Here is a 21,246-nt window from a genome sequence, read left to right as displayed (position 1 = left end):
CTGAGAATCTGCCTCATCAAATGGAGATTAGATTTACACGGTTATTCACGACAAAAAGCCACCGAGATCAAATTACCATCCGCTACCACTGAAAAAAAACGCACCCCGCATTCTACTCCCGACCCCAGAGCATAATTTCCGTGGTTCTTAAGATATCTCATATTCAGCCATAAATTACTGCTGAGTACTGCGAATTGGTAATTAGTTGTCACGATTAGCATCTCTTAGGTCCACTATACAATTTACGAGACTTCCAAGCTAATTATGAGGCTTGAGATGGTGGTGTTCATAGATTCAAATTGGGTGCTTTCGATGATTTTGCTTCGAATGATCCGAAGTTATGTTGGAATGATTGCTTTCATGGAGCCTTTGTAAGCTCTCCAGCTGAATCACTTTTTCAGGTCGATTCGTGTTTCATCATAATAATTCAACAATCGCAAGATTGATTTCTACATCTACACACTAACCTGTAAGCCGCCTAAAAAGGCGTGTGGCAGGGGGTATTTAGGCACCATCCGTTTACCCGTAAAAAGGAAATTCTCTGACGAAATTACGATAAACATTTAATAATGTCCTTTATTGTTCGGAAAAAAACGAATTCCCATATCTATCCGTTCGGCTAAATATCTCTCTTATTTATCGCTTCTGTCGGACCTGGTAATATAGTGCGGCTCTAATATTATGTTCTCCGTGTCGCTCTTAAAGATATCCATTCCTTCGAGCAATATAACCGTAGGTTTGACGCAGCTCTCCATTCCTCTCTCCTATCCGATAGCCTTTTAATAGTGACAGCTTTCTTCTCTTTTAAACCCTTTATGACTTATCGTATGTAACACATTCGGAGCTGTGCCTTGCCCTTCTTCTCTTCCATTCGTCAGGCCATCATTACTCATAATGTGGGTAGCTAAGCTGTCCCTTATTCTCCATGAGATATTAAGAAGACTTCTCTTTTTTCCCACTCTTCAATGGCTCTTGCGAGGTGAAAATATTGGCGCAAAATTGTGAAGTTAGGAGGGGTTCAGCTGATACCAATGTTGCAATAGCACTAATATATATTGAGGGAGATAATGATTTTGGTCAAGGGCCTTCCTTGTGTCACAGACTTGCAATCACCTCCTTCACTAAAGCCCACGTGAACAAATGGTTAGGTCTTGTGAAATTTGAAGATTCCATAGCATTTGGTAGTCAGTAATATTTATTACTCATTTCTCTGGACTCTATCCCTTGGGATTCTAAGCCTAATTGCTGTCATCCCTCCTAAAATATCAACCGTTGTGATATCATCGCATCGTTTACCAATCTGAGTCTCTCCATTCTCTTCCACACTTTCATCTTGGGGATCACAAAAATTGAACATGTTGTTGTGACAACGAAACGTGCCTTGTAAAAATAAATTCTGAGTATGTATTTCAATGTCTTATTTAACTAACTGGTTAAATTGCTAAAATAATTTCACACGATTGATCATGGCTTGATAATAGATGATATATTAAAACATTCAGCAAACTACGTGTTAGATGAAACTGCAATAGAGTTCTTGAAGGACCATTGAACGTAAATTGTTTCCATAAAGTTATATTTGATGTCGTTGGTGGTCAGTTTTCTTTCACGATCTCTTGTTGCATATTCAATCAATTACATTAAAAATCAAATGTTTCACTAGTAGAATGTTGAAAATTAGTCTCATTACATTTCAGCCTCTTATAAAAAATAATAATCTACATATCCGTAGTACCCCGCAATTCGCCTCAATAGGGCATTTAAATAAAAAAAGGAAATTTTCTTACGAAGCCCCGCCGACCATTTATTAAAGTTCTTCATTCTTCGGGGAAAAACGAATTCTCATACGCATCCGTTCGGAATATCTCTGTCGATTTAACGTTTCTGTCGGAAATGTATTGTCGGTTGACGGAAACCTGGATATATAGTGGGATTTAATATGATTTTCTCCATTTTTGCTCTAAAAGATATCCATTCTGAATTGCTTCTGGAATAAAAACGATTCTGTGGGATATTACGTTTCTTTTCGCTCAGAAATCGGCTCGAATATTCACATACTTGGGCCGACATGGGTTTTTATCTAATCTCCCTTGTCATCTATCGCAGTGACCTTAATGCGGAGATGCCAATTGCGAATTGGAACTAATTTCGCAATCGACTGCTATGGGAAGGCGCAGATATGTTTTTTCGCATCATTAGCACTGGCTCCATTATGAGACTAAGTCCATCTCCTTACTTGATCGATCGGCGGCTTGGAAAGCTTATTCATTGATGAGAACATACCCCGTCGTTACCTCTCATTCTTTCTAAGTAATCGATAGCTTATTTCCGTTTCTTATTATTATGCCTCCTTGTAGAGGTATGAACCAGATTTAGAGTCACTCAGCAAATGGACCTTTCTCTCCTTTGAAATATTTGGCAGAATTTAAATGGGAATATCGTTGTTGCCAAAGTACTTTATAAATAAATATGAACTTATTTTAGTTTTTTAGGCATAATCACTCTGGTTTTTCATCCCATATAAAATGTTTTGATGCGCGAAATATCAGGTTTATTATAACCTGTAAAGTAAGTATCCCTTAAAAAAAAATAAATTGAGCACAGGATTTCAAACAGGAAATATATATTTTTCCTATTTATGGAACTAATTTGCCACTTTATGCTGAGAAGGATATTATCGGGAGCTTCATTGGTGAAAATTTAGATCTTCAGTTGATATTATTGTTGGTGCTGCCCATTATATCCATATTAAGCTCCCAATTAGAAGGGAAAATAAAAGTCGCGTGGTACTTTCCTCCTTTAAGCGCTCAATTACCGATTTTGGTTTCGAAGCTGTTTTGTCATCACCAAATATTATTATCATTATGTTTAGAAATAAAAAGATAGCGTGGGACGCAATAAAATAAAGTTCCATTCCCATTTTGTGGTTGTACCAAGTAAAGCCGAAAACTTAATAAAGCCGCGTCCGAATTAGACTTCATACCCTTGCTTAGGTACTTGGGGTGGCATTTTGGGTTTTGTTTAAGGTTAGTATGGCGGTGTTTGGGGGTGGGGAGAGGCAACTTCCGAATGAGAAACAGAGGAGACAGAAGGTATGGTTGGAGCGAATATACTAAGAGCTGGGAGGGGATGTTGAAAACTGTGTTGAAGGGTAGAATGCTGGGTAAACGAGGCAGAGGAATGAGAATAGAATTTTTTTTAAAGATAGAATGAAAGGGAGTAGGCGTTATTGTGAATTGAAAGGGAAGACAGTGAAGGATGGGGACAATGCCAGAATACTTGGCAAAGATTTCATGCAAACCTACCTCAATCGGATACTTTATTAATAATGTCGTTTTAGACAGACGATATTTCTAGTGTCAAATTTGCACATGGAATATAAATTAGAATCAGTTATCATACAAAGTGATTCTCCTATGCTTAACTTTACCATTCCACACCTTGCAAATTTATCATCAGTTCGTGCTAGGCAGAACCGAGCTGGGGTTTCAGGCTAGTTTAACCTCTCCTTCCCCCGAAGTGATTGGGGGAGAGATCCTTCAAATCATCCTTCCTCCGAATGGAAACTTTCCTCTCCCTCTACCCCCGAATGTTTTTTCGGGGTACAGCCTTAAGTCCGTGTAAAAGAATTGCTCGTTTGCGGATGAATTTGTTACCGTCGGCGGCATAATATCACGTTTTTCTACATTTTTGCCGAACACGAAGAAAATGCTGTGTACCTACTTATTTTTAAGGCAGGACCGGCGCAAGTGGTTTTCGCTGTCGGGAGGGAAGGCAGCTGCGCAAGCACTCGGAATAAGTGTTGCCCTCAGGGAATCCACCTACTCGGTGAAGAAACTCTCTTGCAGACCATCGCAAAATCCTTTTCTGAGCTTAATTTTATCATTGGGATACTTAGAGTTCTCATTTTATTCATTATAAAGTATGTTTCTCACTCTATTTACTATGTATTTTTCATTTCAGTGTTGATGCTGTGAAAAAATAGGCTTCAAACTAATGTTTCAGCATATCTCTCCTGCATTTTTTTGTGAAATAAATAAAATAAATATAACGTGCTGTAAGAAGAGATTGGGCATTATATTCGCAATAAAATAGTATCACATGATGCGGAATCGTAAACATCTACCGAGGAATAGACGAACACATGTTTTAGGCACGTTCCGAGCGTCAGTGAAGTCAAACTCGAAGCATTCGTATCTTTTTCTACTATCCATATTTTAGCTTTATATTCGTAAGTTCACTGCTGGATACTATTTTCGTGCTATTATAAAGGACGGCCAATCGCTGATATTACTTTGGGAGCTTCTCGTTTTCCTTTGAGGAGCGAGTTTCTCAGGAGATTCCAACCAATTTCCTTACTGTGAATTCGTGGTGGTCGAGGATGGAGGTAGGGGTGTTGACGAATGCCTTTTGCCCGGGTCGTTGGCAGGCAGCTCACTTCAGTCTGAGTGGAATATACATGTAAGACCCATTGAAATGCCCCCTTTCCCAAACGCTTTCGAGAATTAACCTCTTAATTCAACCCCGCGGTCTAAGATTAAGACGAAATATTACGAGTGCATGAGCACGAAGGTGGGTTAATGCCTTATGCGCGGTGGAAAGCAAATTTATGGGGGTATCCGCACGATGCGTGGTATTATGTTGCTAAATGCATAATATAATTACTAGCGGTGTATCCATTATACTCTAATCACTTCCATTAAAGTGAACTGTTATATTATAAACGCATCGGTAAATAGTTATCCTGACGTATGATAATTAATGTTCTAAAATGAATAGAAAATTCTGGAAAACTTCCCCATTCCAAGAAATAAAAATTACTAATGTTTGTATTAGTGCTGCTTTTCTTCCTTATCGTGCACGAATATGAAATTTGAACCGTAAAAAAATTATTTTGTATGATGCCACGATGTGGTGGAAATTAGTAATATTGGTGAGATATTGCAATATTTCCAACGATTTTTTTTTGCTCTACGCGTTTCGTTTTACCGAAGCGATTCATGTTGCAGTTGTACTTGACTAATAATCCCAATAAACCAAACTTCCTTTGCTCATAATCCAAACTCTGGCTGCAAGCAGATTGGGAAATATACCTTGAAGTATACGTATAGCACACGAGCTGAAGCAGTGTCGGGAAGGGAAGTAAATCGAATGATTGAAAGAATGTCAGAATCAAAAGCAAATATTGAGAAGCAGGATATTTACTAACTGTAAGTAATACTTCAAACTCAATGTGCACACTAATGTCCCCAGCCAACGATGGGTTTCAAACCGAGGACCTCTGGTTCGTATTCCGCCTTGGTAAATTTTCTATTTCATGCATAAGCTTGTGTGATCCGCTGGTGTTGGAAATTTGTTAGCCTTGTTTTGAAAAGGTGGATAGTTGCTGTTTTCTAATGTGTACATAGAAGACATTAGTTGAAAAGGACTTACATAGATATAGCTAAGGCAGGAAATCCATCAAGGGAATATTTTGAATACGTGGTTCTGTTCCCATTGTTATTGTATGCGTCGCTACTACGCGTGCTTGAAGAGTCTACGTCGGGTATTGTTTGAAATACCTCAAAAGTACACCTCATGTCAGCACCTCAAATCTCTGAATGGTTCAGAGGATTGACCGGTCGTATTATGTCTCCATTCCTCGACGACAAATTTATAGTCCTTTTCAAAATATACACAAAACATCTTGAAATTTATATTCTTGAAAAGTATTTCTAAAAAAGTCACTTCTCAAAATCTAACACTATATCAAATAGTAAATATTTACTCAGTATTTTCTCGTAAACATCTAAACTCGTCTAGTTACCATGTAAAGTAAGATTTTACGAGCGTGCTGCGCCCGCTCCTAGCGGGCTTCCCCCGCTCTTTTCAATGCAGGTCCACAGAGGGATAGGCGCGTTTCTAATTTGAAATGTAGAAAAAAGGCAGGGTCTTATGTACAAATTTAATTGGAATGTTCATGTACAAATGGAGGTCAGAGGACCTCTTTAAACACAACATTGGAAGTAATTACACTATCCTCTGTTAAACGCACATGATGACTCATGCTTACGTATCAACAGGACACTTGAATAAGGAATCAGCCGCATTTTGATAAAAGTTATTTAAAAAATGCGTGATATTGTTGCAAATGAACAAATGTATCAGTTTGTGCGCCGTTAACGTCAGGAATATGTACACATGTTTTTGGTTTTTATTATTATTTAAAAACCAATTTTAGGAAACAATAGCAATATTTAGGAAGTAAGATATGCCGTCGCATGTTCTCTGATAAATTCTGTGCATTTTGGTACCTCATTTGTAGAGTTTGGTTGCGTATGAGTTGAGAAAAAGGTATCTATACAGTAGAAATAATATAGAAGGTCACACTTTGCTTCGTTGTTTAACATGCTCATGGGTCGAAGCGATGGAAGCGGTGCGATATGTGTGGTGTTTGGCCTCGTAGCGGACGCTCGGCGTTCGGTCGAAACGAACAGGAAAGTTGCCCGGTGCCCTGATCTGGCCTCACTTTCTTCAAAGCTTCGGGTTCAGAAGGCGCACATTTTTCAACAAAGAAAGAGAAGCGATGTTATAAAACTCGGGGAACATTTCTCGGGAGCAGCCCCCCTTTCGGAGTGGAAGGGGCGGAGCTCTCTGGGAAGGGAAGAACCCCGAGGCGGCAGGGTGTTTGTGGAGAGGGGGGGTAGAATGGTATGGGGGCTAATGGCTATGGCTTGGTAGTCCGTCAAGACGCTTCCCCCCTCTCCTCGAGCCCGCTCGTCTTTTTAAAGCCTTCTGGGTGGTTGGCTGGTGCGTCGCCTCCTCCCCTTCGAGGAGGTGGGGAGATAGAGAGGCCTTTCCCCAACCCTCCTTCCTCCTCATTTCTCTCCCTCCCCTCCGCCCCCACCCAGGGGACCTACCTCTCACCCCCAACCCCTCTTTCTCCCTTCCTTTCGCTTCGTCTCCCATTTCGCAGTCAGTCGTGTTGTGAGAGTCTCGCAGTGAGGGACCGACAGAGGCGGTTTGCCGGCGACCGCGCACTGCCCATCCGCCGCAAGTGACCACCGAGCGTAGTCCGCGGTCTTCCGAAACGTGACGCGAAAGGATTATTATTATCACTTCGCGCATCCCTCCTATTCGTCAACCCGAGGATTATTTCGCGCCGGGGATTTTCGTTCGCAATACAGCACCAAACCGACGTGGAGAGTGTTTTGTTTCTTTATTGGTGCGGATGGTGCCCATGAATCTGCGGGATATTTTTTTAACGTCGTGGAATTGTTGCTACCAAGGATTATTTCAGTGAAGATAGTGGTGTTGAAGAGGGCAATTGTGTGAATTTATTCCCTTGTGGATTTATCCAGTTTTGTTGGTCATAATTGCTTTTCTTCCTCGGTGAAAGCGCAACCTCGTGGATTATGAGCAAGTTTCACACTCTTCCATACAAGGCGTGTGCCATTGATTATTCAATTTGTTTTAAAAAATCGTGAAATAGATTTGTGCATCCTAGGAAGTTATTTGTTGGTGGAAAAGTGTTTCCAGTGAGTTCTCTGTGCATACAATCAGAGAAATATTCTCACTGCGTCTTTCGTGTGAGCTTAGGATGCCCTTCCGAGAAGACATAACCCGTTGAAAATTCTCTGACCGTTGAGGGAGAGACATATCCCGTGTTTTTGTCTGTTTGGCATGTGTACCCTTTTGGAGAGGAACCCTTTTTTTGTCACGCTCCCCGCGCGTGTCTGTTATGTCGAGCCGGAATGTGTTTTCACGCCTTCGGTGCTGAGTTGTGTTGACGAGTGCTAATCTCCATCACAGCACGTGCGAGTGCCGCCTTTCATTGAAGATGCCATTTTATTTCCTCCCTTTCAACGATGAAAGGGTGCCTTACTGTCTATACTAATTGTGAGAATTCGGTTCTTTAGATTTGGTCGAGTGCGGATCCAGATATTTGACCAATGTCGCCGACTTTGGATTTCAGTGCTAAGTGAGTGCAAACATTTGGAATATTTTCGGCTATTTTATTGGAGATACATTATGTGTTTTGCCTGAAGTAACCCGTTCTTGAAAACAAACACTGTGAGGTAGTAAACGGCGATAGTTATCATTCTATTGATGGATGTAACGGAATGCAGCATTACCATTATTTTCAGCGATTCTCTTTGGCATCATAGTTGACTTTCCGTGAGTTCTAAGTCTCCATATATTCCAAGGAAGCCTGATACAATGCGATAACCCTATACCTTCCATGAACCCTGAGAAGGCTTGTTGAACGAATTCCCTGAAGAGGTCGCTGCTAGTAGGTCCAGTGAAATCTACCCTTTTCTACTTATCTCTCTCGGTCTACCTTTAGATCAACAAATTCTTTCCAATTTTTTTTGGGCTCACCACGTGTGAAGTGGGTTGTTAACAGATTGGTTTCGGGTTTTTCTCGCGCACCGTAAAAAACAGCCGCTCGTATAACACGCGGCCCGTGTCTATTTTTTTTCCTCGTTCCTTCGCGCGTCGCCCGCCGTGGAGAACGACAAAAGGGGTTGAAAAGAGAAAATGAGAAGTATAAAACGCTGTCGTCTCCGAGGCAAGCGCATCCCTTCCCTCACCATTTCTCTTTCACATCCACCTCGGAGCTTGTCAGGTTGTCTCCCTCGGATAAATATGCTCGTAAAAAATTCTACCTTTGCGGCTTTGCCGTTTTTTTGAAAATGACGCTCCTCTCCGAAGCGTGTTCTTGAAAATGCGTGCGCGCATTTGGCTGAGGCCGTCTTCTCGTTATTTCTCCAACCCCTTCGAAATCTTCCGACCCTTTTCATCTCGCTAAGATTGCGAGGACACCTTTCTTTTCAATTGCGTCGCGCTGTACCATCGATCGGGACCGCCAGACGTCCTAATTAAACCGAAATCACAGCCACGCTTGCCATCTCTCTCTCTCTCCTGGTGTTGCGGATGACAAAGGGTTACATCGAACGCAAATCTCATCAGTGTACGCCGCGGGCGTTTAAAAGCGATTCTTTCGCGGAAATATCACGTCCTCGCCTCAATCAACTCTTCGTGTCTCTCCGAGCGCATCCTCTTCGCTTCTCTCAAGTTCCGGTGAAGCCATTTGGCCTTCTGCCCCGACACCATCTCGTGATCCCCGCTGTAGCTTTGCATTCCACACCATTCCCCTCATCATTTCCATTCCAAGGGATTGAAATTTTTGTTATAGTATCCCCCGCGCCTTTTAAGGAAACGGTGAGAACAAACAAAGATGAAGTCTCCTCTTGTCATCCATTAGTGGATACATAATTTCTTCTCGTCCGCGGAGCCAGTTTAAAGTACTATAATCCTCGTCTTCTTTTTATTATACGCTTTGGAGGGGAGGAACGCTCGTTTTGCAGCTTAGAGAGTGCTTTTTTATTAACACTTTGCCGAGGTGTCAACTTAAGATCCCCGTCTCCGAGACGAGAGGAAGTGGCCGCCTTCCAAATTGGTTGGCAGGAGGAGTGAGCTATCTTCAGAAAGGCAAAGAGTGCGCGTCGAGGCTTTTCTTTGCCCTCGCCGACGAGGAGAGCCGCCATTATATATCCCCTCACGTCGGTAGCGCTTCATCACACACGGCAGTGCGTTCACTCTCTCCGGGGCGCGGTCGATTTAGCGGCTAATTAACCTCTTGACTCCGCGGCCCATCTTGGACGCGGCCACCATCTGCTGAAGGCTGGCTGACGGGGTGAAGAGAGGCTACCGGTTTCCGCGTGGAAGGATCGGTCGCCCATTTCCTCAGATTTATCTCCCCTTTCCGCCATCGCCCTGCTTACGCGATGCCCGCGAATTTATGCGTCACGTAAAGGGGAGCCGGAGGTGAATCAGCTCGCAGAGGAAAGCGAGGCAAAAAATCGGAATCTTAAGACCCTGTCTTTCGTCTGGGTATTTACGCCTGGGGAAGCGACAATCGGGGATGCTGGGAGGAGTAATACCATAAATGTCAACTGATCCAGCCCTCCTTGTTTATTAGACCGGAGATTCTGCTGCGTGGAATCCTTCTAAGCAGGTCGAATCGTGAGGGTTATAGCGGGTTTATCACTTGCTGATGAAAAGGTAATCACATCTCCTCGATCTGCATTGCGCTAAAGCCGTGATTATTTCTCTCGCCTTCTTCTGCTCAGAACTTGATAGTAGTGCGCTTCTTGCGTAAATTCAATACGGGTATCACATATTTAATTGAGGTTATAGCCATAGGTTGAGTGCACTACCTTATATTTCATTGACGTCGTCTTTTTGTGATTTTAACTGCTGGATGGAAGAGAAAACAGGGTTGATGGTATCGTATTTCTACCTTAATGAGAGTGAAGGGATGGATTTAGCGTTCGGTTGGAAAGTGTCTGCGTTTTAGGAAATTTTGCTCGAAGGAGTGTCACTCGAGAAGTCTTGACCACACTGCGTGGGACAACGCATAAAACGTCCTTTGTCACCCAATAAAAAGCACGTTTTGTGGCTCGATGCTATCTCGCTCAGCCGTCCAGTGGTTTTATGAAAATCTCTCTTACCAATTGTAAAATTCGAAGTTTCTCGCCATCAGTGAAATCTTCGAAGGATTAAATTTTCCCGAAACAGAGATTGAGCGCACTCTTTCCATGGATTAAGGGACCGTTATGTGCAATTCTTGTATGAGGACAGTTGGTATGGCCGATGATCATCGCATGGACGAGCAGGTCCAGTGCTCGAGGACCCGTGGAGAGGACATAGATTCGTTCCGATACGTTCGCTACGGCGAGCTCAATGGTGTCGTCATGGGAATTGGCGGCCAGAGCGACGGCGGGAGCCTAGCCACCGGGCCGTGGAGGCGGCGGGGCGCCGACAACGGTCTCCCGCTGCCCCCCAAGCCGCGGGCCGTGCCCCTCCCCCGGGCACCGCCGCACCATGAGTACGCCACCTACAGCAACTCGCCTCGGCAGCCGAGCTGCTCCAATGGTGAGGAGTACGCCAACGCTTCAGTGGCCGTCGCGGGAGACTTCAATGGTCGCAGCGGCGTAGACTTCAACGGCCGAAGCGGCGAAGAGACTAACTCGCGGCTCTCCCACGACGCCAACGGCGGAAGCCGTGTCAATGGAGAGACGGGCGTACGTCCCAACGGTGTTCCCAAACTCCGGCTACCATCAAACGTGCACGGAAGGATCCCGAAAGCAGAATTTAATGAGAGCGGCACAGAGGTTGCACTCAGAAAGCTGTCAGTGAGGGATAGTGCGGTGCCGTCTCCAGAGAAAAGGACTGAAGGCAGGATAACCATGGAGGAATTCTATAGCACGGGTCGAAGGCCTTGCCTGGGGGCGTGGAGGGGTTGTGAAGATCTTAGATTCAGCGGTGGTGATCCTCCGGCACCCGTAAATACGTCGCCCTCCTCGCCGTCGTACGGCAACTGCCGGGACTACGACAACATCGGGCGACACGGCTTCCCCCTGGAGCAGTCCAAGACGGTGGTGATGGAGGAGGAGGGCTTCAAGATGGGTCACATGTCGTGGGGTCTGCAGGAGGGCGAAGAGAAAGGCAAGGGCACTCCAGAGGTGAAGGAGGCGAAGAATGCGCCCGCCACGCCGACCTCCGCCCCGGGCAAGAAGCGCAAGGGAAGCGTGGGGTCGTTCGGCGGCGTGCTGGCGTGCCGCCACTGGTGGAAGGTGTGCTGGGTGCACGGCGGCCTGCCCGCGCGACGAGAGAAAATCTACCGACACATGTGGGAGCAGCGGAAGTTGGCTGCGGAGGCGGCCAAAGCGGCGCGGGAGGCGGCCAAGGCGGGGGAGGAGGGGAGCGGCAGCGGCGCGGAGCGGACGGAGGAGGAGGAAGAGGATAGTGGGGGCGTGGCACTGCCATTGGAGGGCGGTAAGGACGCGCGGCGAGGGACCTGTACGGCTGCCGGGGGCGGAATCACCGCTTCTGGGACATGCGGGTAAGTTTTACCTCGTAATAATATAGGATCCAGAGGGGAATGCGGAAAACTCATAGTACCCTAATGAAGGTGGTTTAATGACTTGGCGGATGATGCTTGTTTTTGTGACCAAGTGTCATTTATCGGTGCCAAATACACTATAACATGAATGCCATATTATGTGAGATGCTTTAAATAAATTTAAATGCACGCAGTGTGTCACTCAGAACCCATATTTAGTTCTATATTTAATGCAGGTCGTCTGCGATCCCCTGAAGTTTTCCATTTCTCCACACGTTTTTCGGAACCAGCTTGTGCATCATATTGGAGCATTTTATTTATATGTATTTGAAATTGTAGTTTTATCCATTATTTCCGGTGACGGACGAGAAAATGTATGGTCAGATGAGACTCTTTTTAATACAGTATCTTTCTTATCTAAGCAAATTAAAAACCTCTATATAATGCATGATCCAAACTGATATTAATGATGGCAATTGAACTTCGCATTTATTTATCTGAATTGGGTTGAGGAATTAAAAAAAATCTGTAATTTCCCTGTAAAAATGAATGTTGTCGAGAACACTGTCGGGCATCTTTTGCTGTTGAGACCTTAGGTAGGTAAATGTGGGTGTATATGGGCGTATCCGTGTGGCGCACACACCCGAAAATTATGCCTACCCTATATAATTCCATTTTTTCATCCTCGTCTGCCGCGTCCGAGCACTTTTAATGAGTCTTGCCCGATGGCGTTCGGAGGATGGCGAGGGAAAGAGAGTGGACGACGAGCCCGCGGCCATCCGAAGGGAAATATCTCCTCAATGACACGACGGATTACAGGTGGGAATCGCGTGTAATTGACGTGAATGATTTTTTCCTTACCACACACCCTCCCGTCTCCCCGGCTATATCTTTCGGAAGCGTGGGCCGTCATCAATCATTGGAAATTTCTGTGGCCGCATGGGATTGGGAACTTGGAAGAAACTCGGGGACCATTCCATCTTGATTGCTCCCTTCCCTTAAGTGCCTTTTCTCCACTTTTTTTCTGGGCGCAGAAGTTTATTGAAGATAGCAGTCTCCGGGTTTTTCTGTCAAGAAATGTGGAACGATGATTCTTTCGTTCACGTTGGGTTTCCTGGATTTTTTGCCGCGAGGAATTGTCTATAGCTTTCATCCACTTTCCCTAATAGATTTTGTGAGTTGATCGGGTTGTTTTCTCTTTGTTCGAGTTGTGTCCTCATCATTTCTTACCGAACATCTGCTGAGACGAAATTTGTTGGTAAATTGAGGGCCGCTATTTTATTTTCAATTTTCGCTCTCAGGTTATGATGGTAGTCTCTCTGAGTCTCTACGATCATAATCTCGGAATGTTATGAAATTTCTCATTTTCTGTAAATTAATCCTCGTACTCTTTTCTTACCACTGTGCTCATTTATTAAAGAACGATTGAATTGAATGAAATTGAACCCGTGAATAACGATTATCTTCGTTTTATGCCTGCTTTGAATTTCTTGGGCACAAGATCAGAGAAACTTGCCCTTTTTCGTTATTTAACATGTTGTTGCAGTCTCTCTCTCTCACAGATTTACAAATATTTTTGGAAGCGCTTGGGAGGCATTATGTTTCATTCTAGCTTACGGCTGGTCATAGTCTCTTTTTCAATGCCAACTACTTAAGATTACCTTTTCACGAATATTCAACGTCTATTTCCCTCTCGTTACCACTGAACTAGAAGTTGCGCTGCCCCCTTTTGTCTACTTAAGCTTTGATTAACGTTCTTTCATTTATATATTTTTACTATTTTCTCTATCTTTTCAACCTTACGACTTTTCTGTTTAGAGCCGATAGCAACTATTATTGATATAGGATATGTATTTTATATTTTCTTTATTGCTGTTCTCTATTTTGCGTTAATAATCGTCGCAGCAGTTGTGGTATCAGAACTCTATCATATAATTTTTCCATCTTTTTGAAACCCCAGAGTTAACGATCGCGTCAGCTAACTTTTCCCTCAACGATTAACTGCCTGTAAACTCTGTTCTTATAATCAAGTCGTTCTTCTTGATTGTTGTTCCTAGTTTCCTCGGAGAATTTACCGTTTCAGTTCTCAAAGCTGTGTCTCCAGGGAAACGTACTTTCTCTGTGCAAATGTGTGTTTAAATCTTATTTCTCTCAATCAAGTCTCGCTTTCCCAATATTGGAATTGAAAATAAATTCATCCATGTCTTCTCCACATACGTGCACTTTTGGTGCAGAGTCATGATTAATCTCCACCATTTAGTATTTACTTATCGATCTGAGGATTGCTTACTTATTACTTAAAAATGCTGTCTTTGAGTTGGCAAGCACTTGATTCTCACATCAAAGCAATCGACATCTATATTTTCAGTGAATATGTAATCTATAAGAAATAATAAGTGGCCACAGGTAACGAATTGGTCGATACTCTGGGGCGGTGACCGAAACCCAACAGCATCCCTGAATACGATCCCCTTTTCTCTTATCACATCCCTCTACGTTAACCAAGTATTTGCCATGGTGTGACTATTTACGGGACTTTTTGTGCCTGAAATGACCTTTATTAAGACTCACTGGAGGAAACAAATGGCTGAGACCAGTGAAGACAAACATTCGTTAATCTCTGGTTTGGCGTGGCTTCAATGAATATGGTTTCTTGTATGTTCTTGTTTCGATTGCCTTGAACTACGCTTAAATTTCTCATATTTTGTTGTATTATGTAAAACCTTTTGAATTATATCAGAGAAGCCATGTAGAACCCTTTTTTCTATCCTAATTTTCTATTTTGCAGCACATTTTGCTCACATGGTATTGTAGAATACAAAGATTTCCTCTTTCATTTCTCCTCCACCGGCAGTAGTGTTATCTTGTTCTAACATACTTGAAAAAACCTTATTCCAATTTGCTTCTACACTTTCTATCTTCAGTTGAAATATTATATTATTTTGTTTCTTCTGTTTTAGTTGCAATGCCGAGCTTTTTATTTAAGCAATACGTGTAGATTATAATTTTTTTCGGCTCCCAATAGCCCTCGCTTTCAAATGTTTCTTCCATTTCTGTGTCACCGCATTAACTTAGTGGTAGCAGCAATTACTCATAGTTTCCAATGCCTTTAAGTTCACCACTCCGAATACGCAAATATTCTTAAATTCAATGAAATATTGGATTTTATGTTAAATTAATATTCAGTTTCGTGGTTTTGATTTTTTTAAAGTATAATTACTTTCAAATTTTATCTTTACCCCTAGTAATTATTAATTTTAAGACGTGGGTAACTCTGGCATTGGGTTTGTGAATCGCTACCCTGGCAGAAAAATGACCGATTTTGAATCTTCTATTGTCTTCCAAAACTTTCCAAGTTTCCATTTTTTGGGGGGTAATTTTGAAACAGGGAAAAGGCTTGGACGGTATGAATTTGTGCGCCATTCATTTGTACTAGCAATCATCGTCAGCGATGAGCTCTGTGTTCCGTTTTGTAGTACATTCTCATCTCACGACCTAATTGACCATAATATCACGAATTACTCCGTATTGTCTTTTTGTTAAGGGGATGTTATTAAAGCGAAAATTGAATCTTTAATGAATCCTTTCTGACCCAATTACGTGCCTGCCCTTCTCACATTTTTTGGTCCGGACGTCTAAGAGCAACCTAATTATTAGGAAGGTCTAATTAAGTCCATTTTTTCTCATACTGCTTTCTGATTTCCTAGCCTTTGAGTTTTCTAGTTTTTCTTAATTATGCATTATAGCACACATGCATTGCATCCGAAACACTCGATCTATGTTCATTCAAGCTCTAATGATTCGATTTTCACGCTTAATTTTTCGACGAAGAATCCTGAAGTTCACTGTGCAATTTATTTTACGGTCAGTTATATCACTGTTCACTGCAACATACCTATTTATAAATTTAATACTTTTAGGGTTTATTGTAAGTATTGGAGCTCGCTAACCGGATTGAATTTATTTCAAATTATTGTTATCGTTCTCACAATTACCTTCACCTTGATGCCAATTTTCGTTTCCGGGATCAGCATAAAAAATATTATTTGCGGTTAATTTAAACGGATTTTCCCATCTTCCAGTAGTGAAATGCAGTCCTTTTGAGTACTTACCAGCTCTTTTCAAAGCCTTCTTCATATTTTCTCATTTTCTTAAATAAAATTAAGGATTATTATGCATACATTTTAGTTTTTTTAAGTGAAACTTTTTATGTATTTCATTAATATCATCACAATATCTCGAAGAAAACCAATTTTTAATATGTTCATCCGACATATCAACGATAATTTCGATATTTTTCTAAATATAAATTATTTAAGTGTCACTGCAACTTTATATTTTCCTTCTGTGGCTCTTAAACGTTAGGTATTATGGCAGATTATAATATGCTCTTTTTTCCACGGGATTCGTTTTTCCACTATGAATTTATGCGCTTCTCTGTTTCATCTTCCTTATTAATTATCTCCTGATGTCCGTAACGATGAACTCCCGTAATAGGTACCATCCATTATCGAAACATGAGTCGTACATTCCTCTTGTGTCTTTTGCAGCCCGTACCGCTGGCTTAGGAAGGAATTAATCTTGAATGTCCGGCTGCCTACCTCCACTGCGGTGAATTTTACCTCACAGCACAAGCTGTGCGTCTGCAACACGTGCAGAATGCACCCACGCGATTTCAACGGACGGCTTCATGTGAAGCGTAATTACTGTTGACAACGTATTATTGCTATCCTCTCCGCTCCAAAGGTTCGCTACCGCTGGAGTGGTAATTGAAAATCGAGGTAATTCACGTGACCGCGGCGCTAAAATACTGTTTTAGATTGAGAGTAGTCGAAGAATTATCCTTCAATTTACCCCGTTTCTCTCTGCCAATAAATAATAATTATCGCATTGGCTTAATGCTAATAGAAAATCTCGAATGATTGAATTTCAGCCTATGTCGCAGGAATAACATGCCTATTTACCTTGTCTCTTTCAGAGTGTAATTTATGCTTCGAATAGCCTTACGCAATTCGCGCTTTTTTCTGCTTCATGCCGACGAGGCACCGCTAGGCGCATATTATTAGCACCTAATTAAGTTAGGCACTAAATCGTTTGCATGTATTTTTCAAAGAACGTATCATCGTAGGATGAGCAGATTTTTTTCATTTTATTATTTTTTTAATATGTTAAGTGCTCCCTATTATTAGCGAAATTTAATTTTTTTTAAATTGTTTTTTGCAACAAAAACTGCTCATTTATGGCCTTATAGCGATTAAGCCACGTAATATGGCCTTATGGCTTTATCGCCATAAGGCCATATTACGTTTCATGTTGTATCGGGGATATAATATGAAACAAGGACTAACACGTACTACCATTCCGAGTAGGGGCTATCTATCCAGGCGGGACTCGAACGCGCGACCTTCGGTTTGCAGGCGAGAACTTATCCCCGCCGCTACCGAGGCCGGCAAATTTGTCATTTATGACGCGTAAAATGGTGTTCTAAAGGAGCCTCGCTGCTTGAAAAGCTACCGTTATTCCTGCTTTTCACTATCTTCGTTTTTGATCACATGTGAGCAATTTTTATATCATGGTTAACTTTTTAATCGGCCAGTTTCCATCGTTTGTCATTTTCTTTCCGGACTTGCTGATATCGTTGATTTATACTTAACAGTTTGAATATAATCGGCACCTACATCTAAATGTGTGACCGGTTCTCCCCTACCGTGGTGTGAATATAATGTCTCATCAAGATTATTCATTACCCTTTAGCTTGCTTTTTTTGTAGGCATGAAAATATTCATTGTATTTCAACTTCAATGAGAAGTAGCCTTTTTAATTATCGCCGATTTGAATCAAAATCATGAAAGTATCAACAAGTTCCTCGGAGTTATAATTTTTTATAGACTTTTTGGTAGAAGTGAAGACTATTTTGTGAAGTTTTCTACGAACAAATGGTTTGAGGCTCATGAAATAATTTCCATTTCCTTAGGTTCAACTATTGTGCCTGTCTACTGAGGGTCGTTGGCTCAAGTCCTTGTTCACCGTGAAATATAACTTTCCATATATATTTACATTCAAAGTCGTCCTATGCATTATAATATGAATTAGTACCCGTGGTTGAATGTACGCGGCATATTCAAAAGTAAGGTCCGTTTGGTCAAAGGAAAAAATATACTCATATGAAACACATTTTACTGGCCCTTTTAGTCAGCTAGAAGCCTACTTCACTTCTCTATAGAATCACCGTTCACTTCTAAGCATTTTTCGTAACACTGCACTGGCTTCTTTAAACCCTCTGCGTAGAAGCTCGCCGACTGAGAGTTGATCCAATTGACAACGCCGTGGAGTTCTCGTCGGATTCTAATTGTTGTCCACCGAACCACTGTTTCAAGTGCAAGAAGAGGAAGTAGTCGGTAGGTGCAAGGTAAGGGCTGTACGGTGGGTGGTCAGAGAGTTCCCAACGAATATCCTGAATTTTGTCATGAAAGCTCGCCGTCTGAGAGTTGAACCAATTGGACTAAGCCACAGACTGCTGTCAAAACCAATAACAATAATATCTGCGAAAAATTGTTGCGACCATTAACTATAAATCCACTTTTGCATGCATAATTAGTACAAATCTATAAATTACTTACTGACTTCCGCATAGTGTGAAGGTGATGTTTAGTCGGTCCCTCTGTAATAATTGTGGGATATTCATGAAATTATTTTGTCATGTAGTGTGAGCAGATTAGGCGCTAAGTTTTAACACACGTTTTAGGTAGAACAGATAATTATCATGGGGACGGTAGATTTTTTCCTTCTATTATTTCTTAATATCATGTGTTCCATATCATTTTGGAAATTTGATATTTCTCAAAATGTTAAATAGAATCAAAACCAGACTACGAAAAGAAAGTAAGGGAACTGCAAATGGGAATAGACCCAGCCGTAGGGATGGAAATTTAGGTCTGCGATGGAGAATGAACGCGGAAATTTCCTAATCCGACAAATGCGACAAAAGATTGGCGTGGGATGAGAGTTTTTTTTTATTATAATGATAGCTGCGGGAGAACCGGAGCAATTATGCGGGAACAGTCTATCTGGAAATGGATTAATTGCAGAGCGGGCGGAATTCTCGCGAGACGGAATGTGCAACCGCTCATTTTGCTCGATATCCAAGTTTTCTTCCTCATCGGGACCGCACCATTCTACCTGCTATGTGAAATAATGTGGCGAAATATTCGCAGAAAAATGCAGGAAGTCACAAGGGAAGGGCGGGAGAGAAATGAGTATCTCGGCATGTTGCATTTTCCTCTTTTAAAATAATAAGGGGTGTTTTCTCGAGTGTGATTTTCTCTATCAGTCTTGACGCGCAAAGCAACGCTGTGGGAATCGTAGTGTCTTGAGGCCGTTTTACACGGGGCACGGAATTGCGCAGGTTAGAGCTGCATTAATTTCTAAAATGGCGTGGAATGGCGCGAATGCACGATCGAAATTAGAAGAGGGGCTATTTTGCCGTCTCGCATCCACGCATTCTCGCAGTTGTTCTAGCAATTCACCGCTTTACACGACGAAATTTTGCCTTCGCACGTACGTCAGATTGCGCAATTCCGTGTACCGTGTAAAACGGCCTTTAGCCGCTACAACCGAATATCTACTATCAAATAATGCGATATGTCCCATCCCGTTTATTCGAATTTCGCACCCTCTAGCTAAAGCCGTGTCCCAACTAGTTAGCCATTGGGGAGCATGAATTTGGGCAGCAAGAATCTGTGTAGCCAACCAAAAGAGAGTATGAATGGGGAAATCCTTACTCAGGTGCTGCCATTTGCTGGTCACTAGGTCAATGTAAAAAAGAGAAAATCTGAATGATTTGAACAAATGATGTACAAAACCCACATTTTTAACATGTGCAAGTGATTTTGAGTTTTGGATGTCGCAGAAGAGCACTTTATCATGATTTTAGTGTTTTATACAACCTTTATGTTTTAGTAATGGAAAAGTCGGGGTATTCTTTTAAATTCGTAGGTTTAGTTCAATATTGTGTCTTTAATAGGTAGCAGCTAAATTTGTTTCGAAAGTTAAGCGTATATTCTTTTTCATTAATTTATAGTATTTCAATTGGTCTCTCAACCAAGTACTTTTTAAATTTTCTTATATTTTAGCAATTTACTTTCTAGTTTTTTATTGTTAGGGTCAGCTTTATTTCGTCTATTCATAGGGTTAGCGTCTAACTTCGTGATTATTTTCTAAATTGTTTAAAAGTTTTCCATTAAGATATCTTGCCAATTTTATTCATCATATTACATTTTACAAACATAAATCAGGTTTCGGAATTTCGTATTTCCATTCTAATTATCATTATAGTTTGTAATTTTTGTTACTTTTTCTGATTCCAGTTTCGGCCTCTGTCCAATAACGCCGCCTTCTCTTTTCTAGTTTTAACTAATTTCTCCGTAATTTCTACACTTCTTTTAACGCTGTTTAATTATTATAAACAGAAGCACATTTACCATGTACTCGAATAAGTCTCAAAACATCAACACTACTTGCAAACGAATATTTCCCCTTGTTGCTCTTCCTCCGATTTCTTCCTGAAGACGCTTTCCACGCTTTGAACCATGGGAGAAGTGGGAAGAAGGATGGACTCGTCGATGCCTAAATCTGGCGGCCGGGTTAGCTGCCCAAATTCCCTCCCTTATGCTGGCTAACTGGTTGGAATGTCCTTCCAAGATGGCGTCATGCCTAAATCCTGGAATTGGCATAGCCAAATGGCGAATTGGGATACGGCTTATGGCTCTCTTTCAGTTGGAATTTGCTGTGTTAATATTCATGTTTTCCTCAGAGACGTTGAGTAAACCAACGTTTTAGATTAAAGATTAAATTAAAGATAGATTAAAGCGTCTGCGACATTCTTGAGAAGCAAGGAAATAGGTACACGGCAAATTGAAGTTGCAATTTCTGCCGAAAAACGTATAGAAATAGAATTCGATGAATTCTGGCTCCGCAAAGTTCATTCCACCATAGGCGATAATGAAAGAGGCAAAATAGTGTAGGAATTTATGGATTTGAATGTCATGGTTTGTACTGAATGGCTGATACCGTCCGCTTGATTATAATAAATAACTACCTACGTAAGAGTCTCGGTCCTCGGCTTCCGGGTGTTCCCCCGCGTTGAGTTGTCCATAAGTGACGACCGTTTTTACAGCCATGCTGCTGGCGTCTTCAGGCCGTCTTATATAGGTACCTATTATTTTCTTACCTTAGTACTTTAGGTAGGAATTATACCTTTATAAGACGGGCAAATTTTATGCATCGCTACTTCTGATCAGAAGACGCCAGCAGGATGGCTGGAGAAACTGTCGTCACCTATGGAAAACACAAGGCGG

At 41.8% G+C, this 21,246-nt stretch overlaps 1 protein-coding gene across 1 annotated transcript in view; it reads left to right on the top strand.

Moving 5' to 3' along the window:
• The first annotated feature begins 6,995 nt into the window (after positions 1–6,995).
• Positions 6,996–21,246, top strand: part of LOC124158226 (protein prickle-like) — a 251,085-nt gene continuing 236,834 nt past the window's right edge. The window contains exon 1 of the mRNA XM_046533414.1: positions 6,996–11,890. Coding sequence (XP_046389370.1) covers positions 10,602–11,890 — 1,289 coding nt within the window. The 5' untranslated portion in view covers positions 6,996–10,601. The remainder of the gene's footprint in view (positions 11,891–21,246) is intronic.

The sequence above is a fragment of the Ischnura elegans genome, chromosome 4 (assembly GCF_921293095.1).
Source record: "Ischnura elegans chromosome 4, ioIscEleg1.1, whole genome shotgun sequence".
NCBI lineage: Eukaryota > Metazoa > Arthropoda > Insecta > Odonata > Coenagrionidae > Ischnura > Ischnura elegans.
Note: the sequence above shows the minus strand (reverse complement) of the source record. Positions and strands in the feature narration are given on the sequence as shown.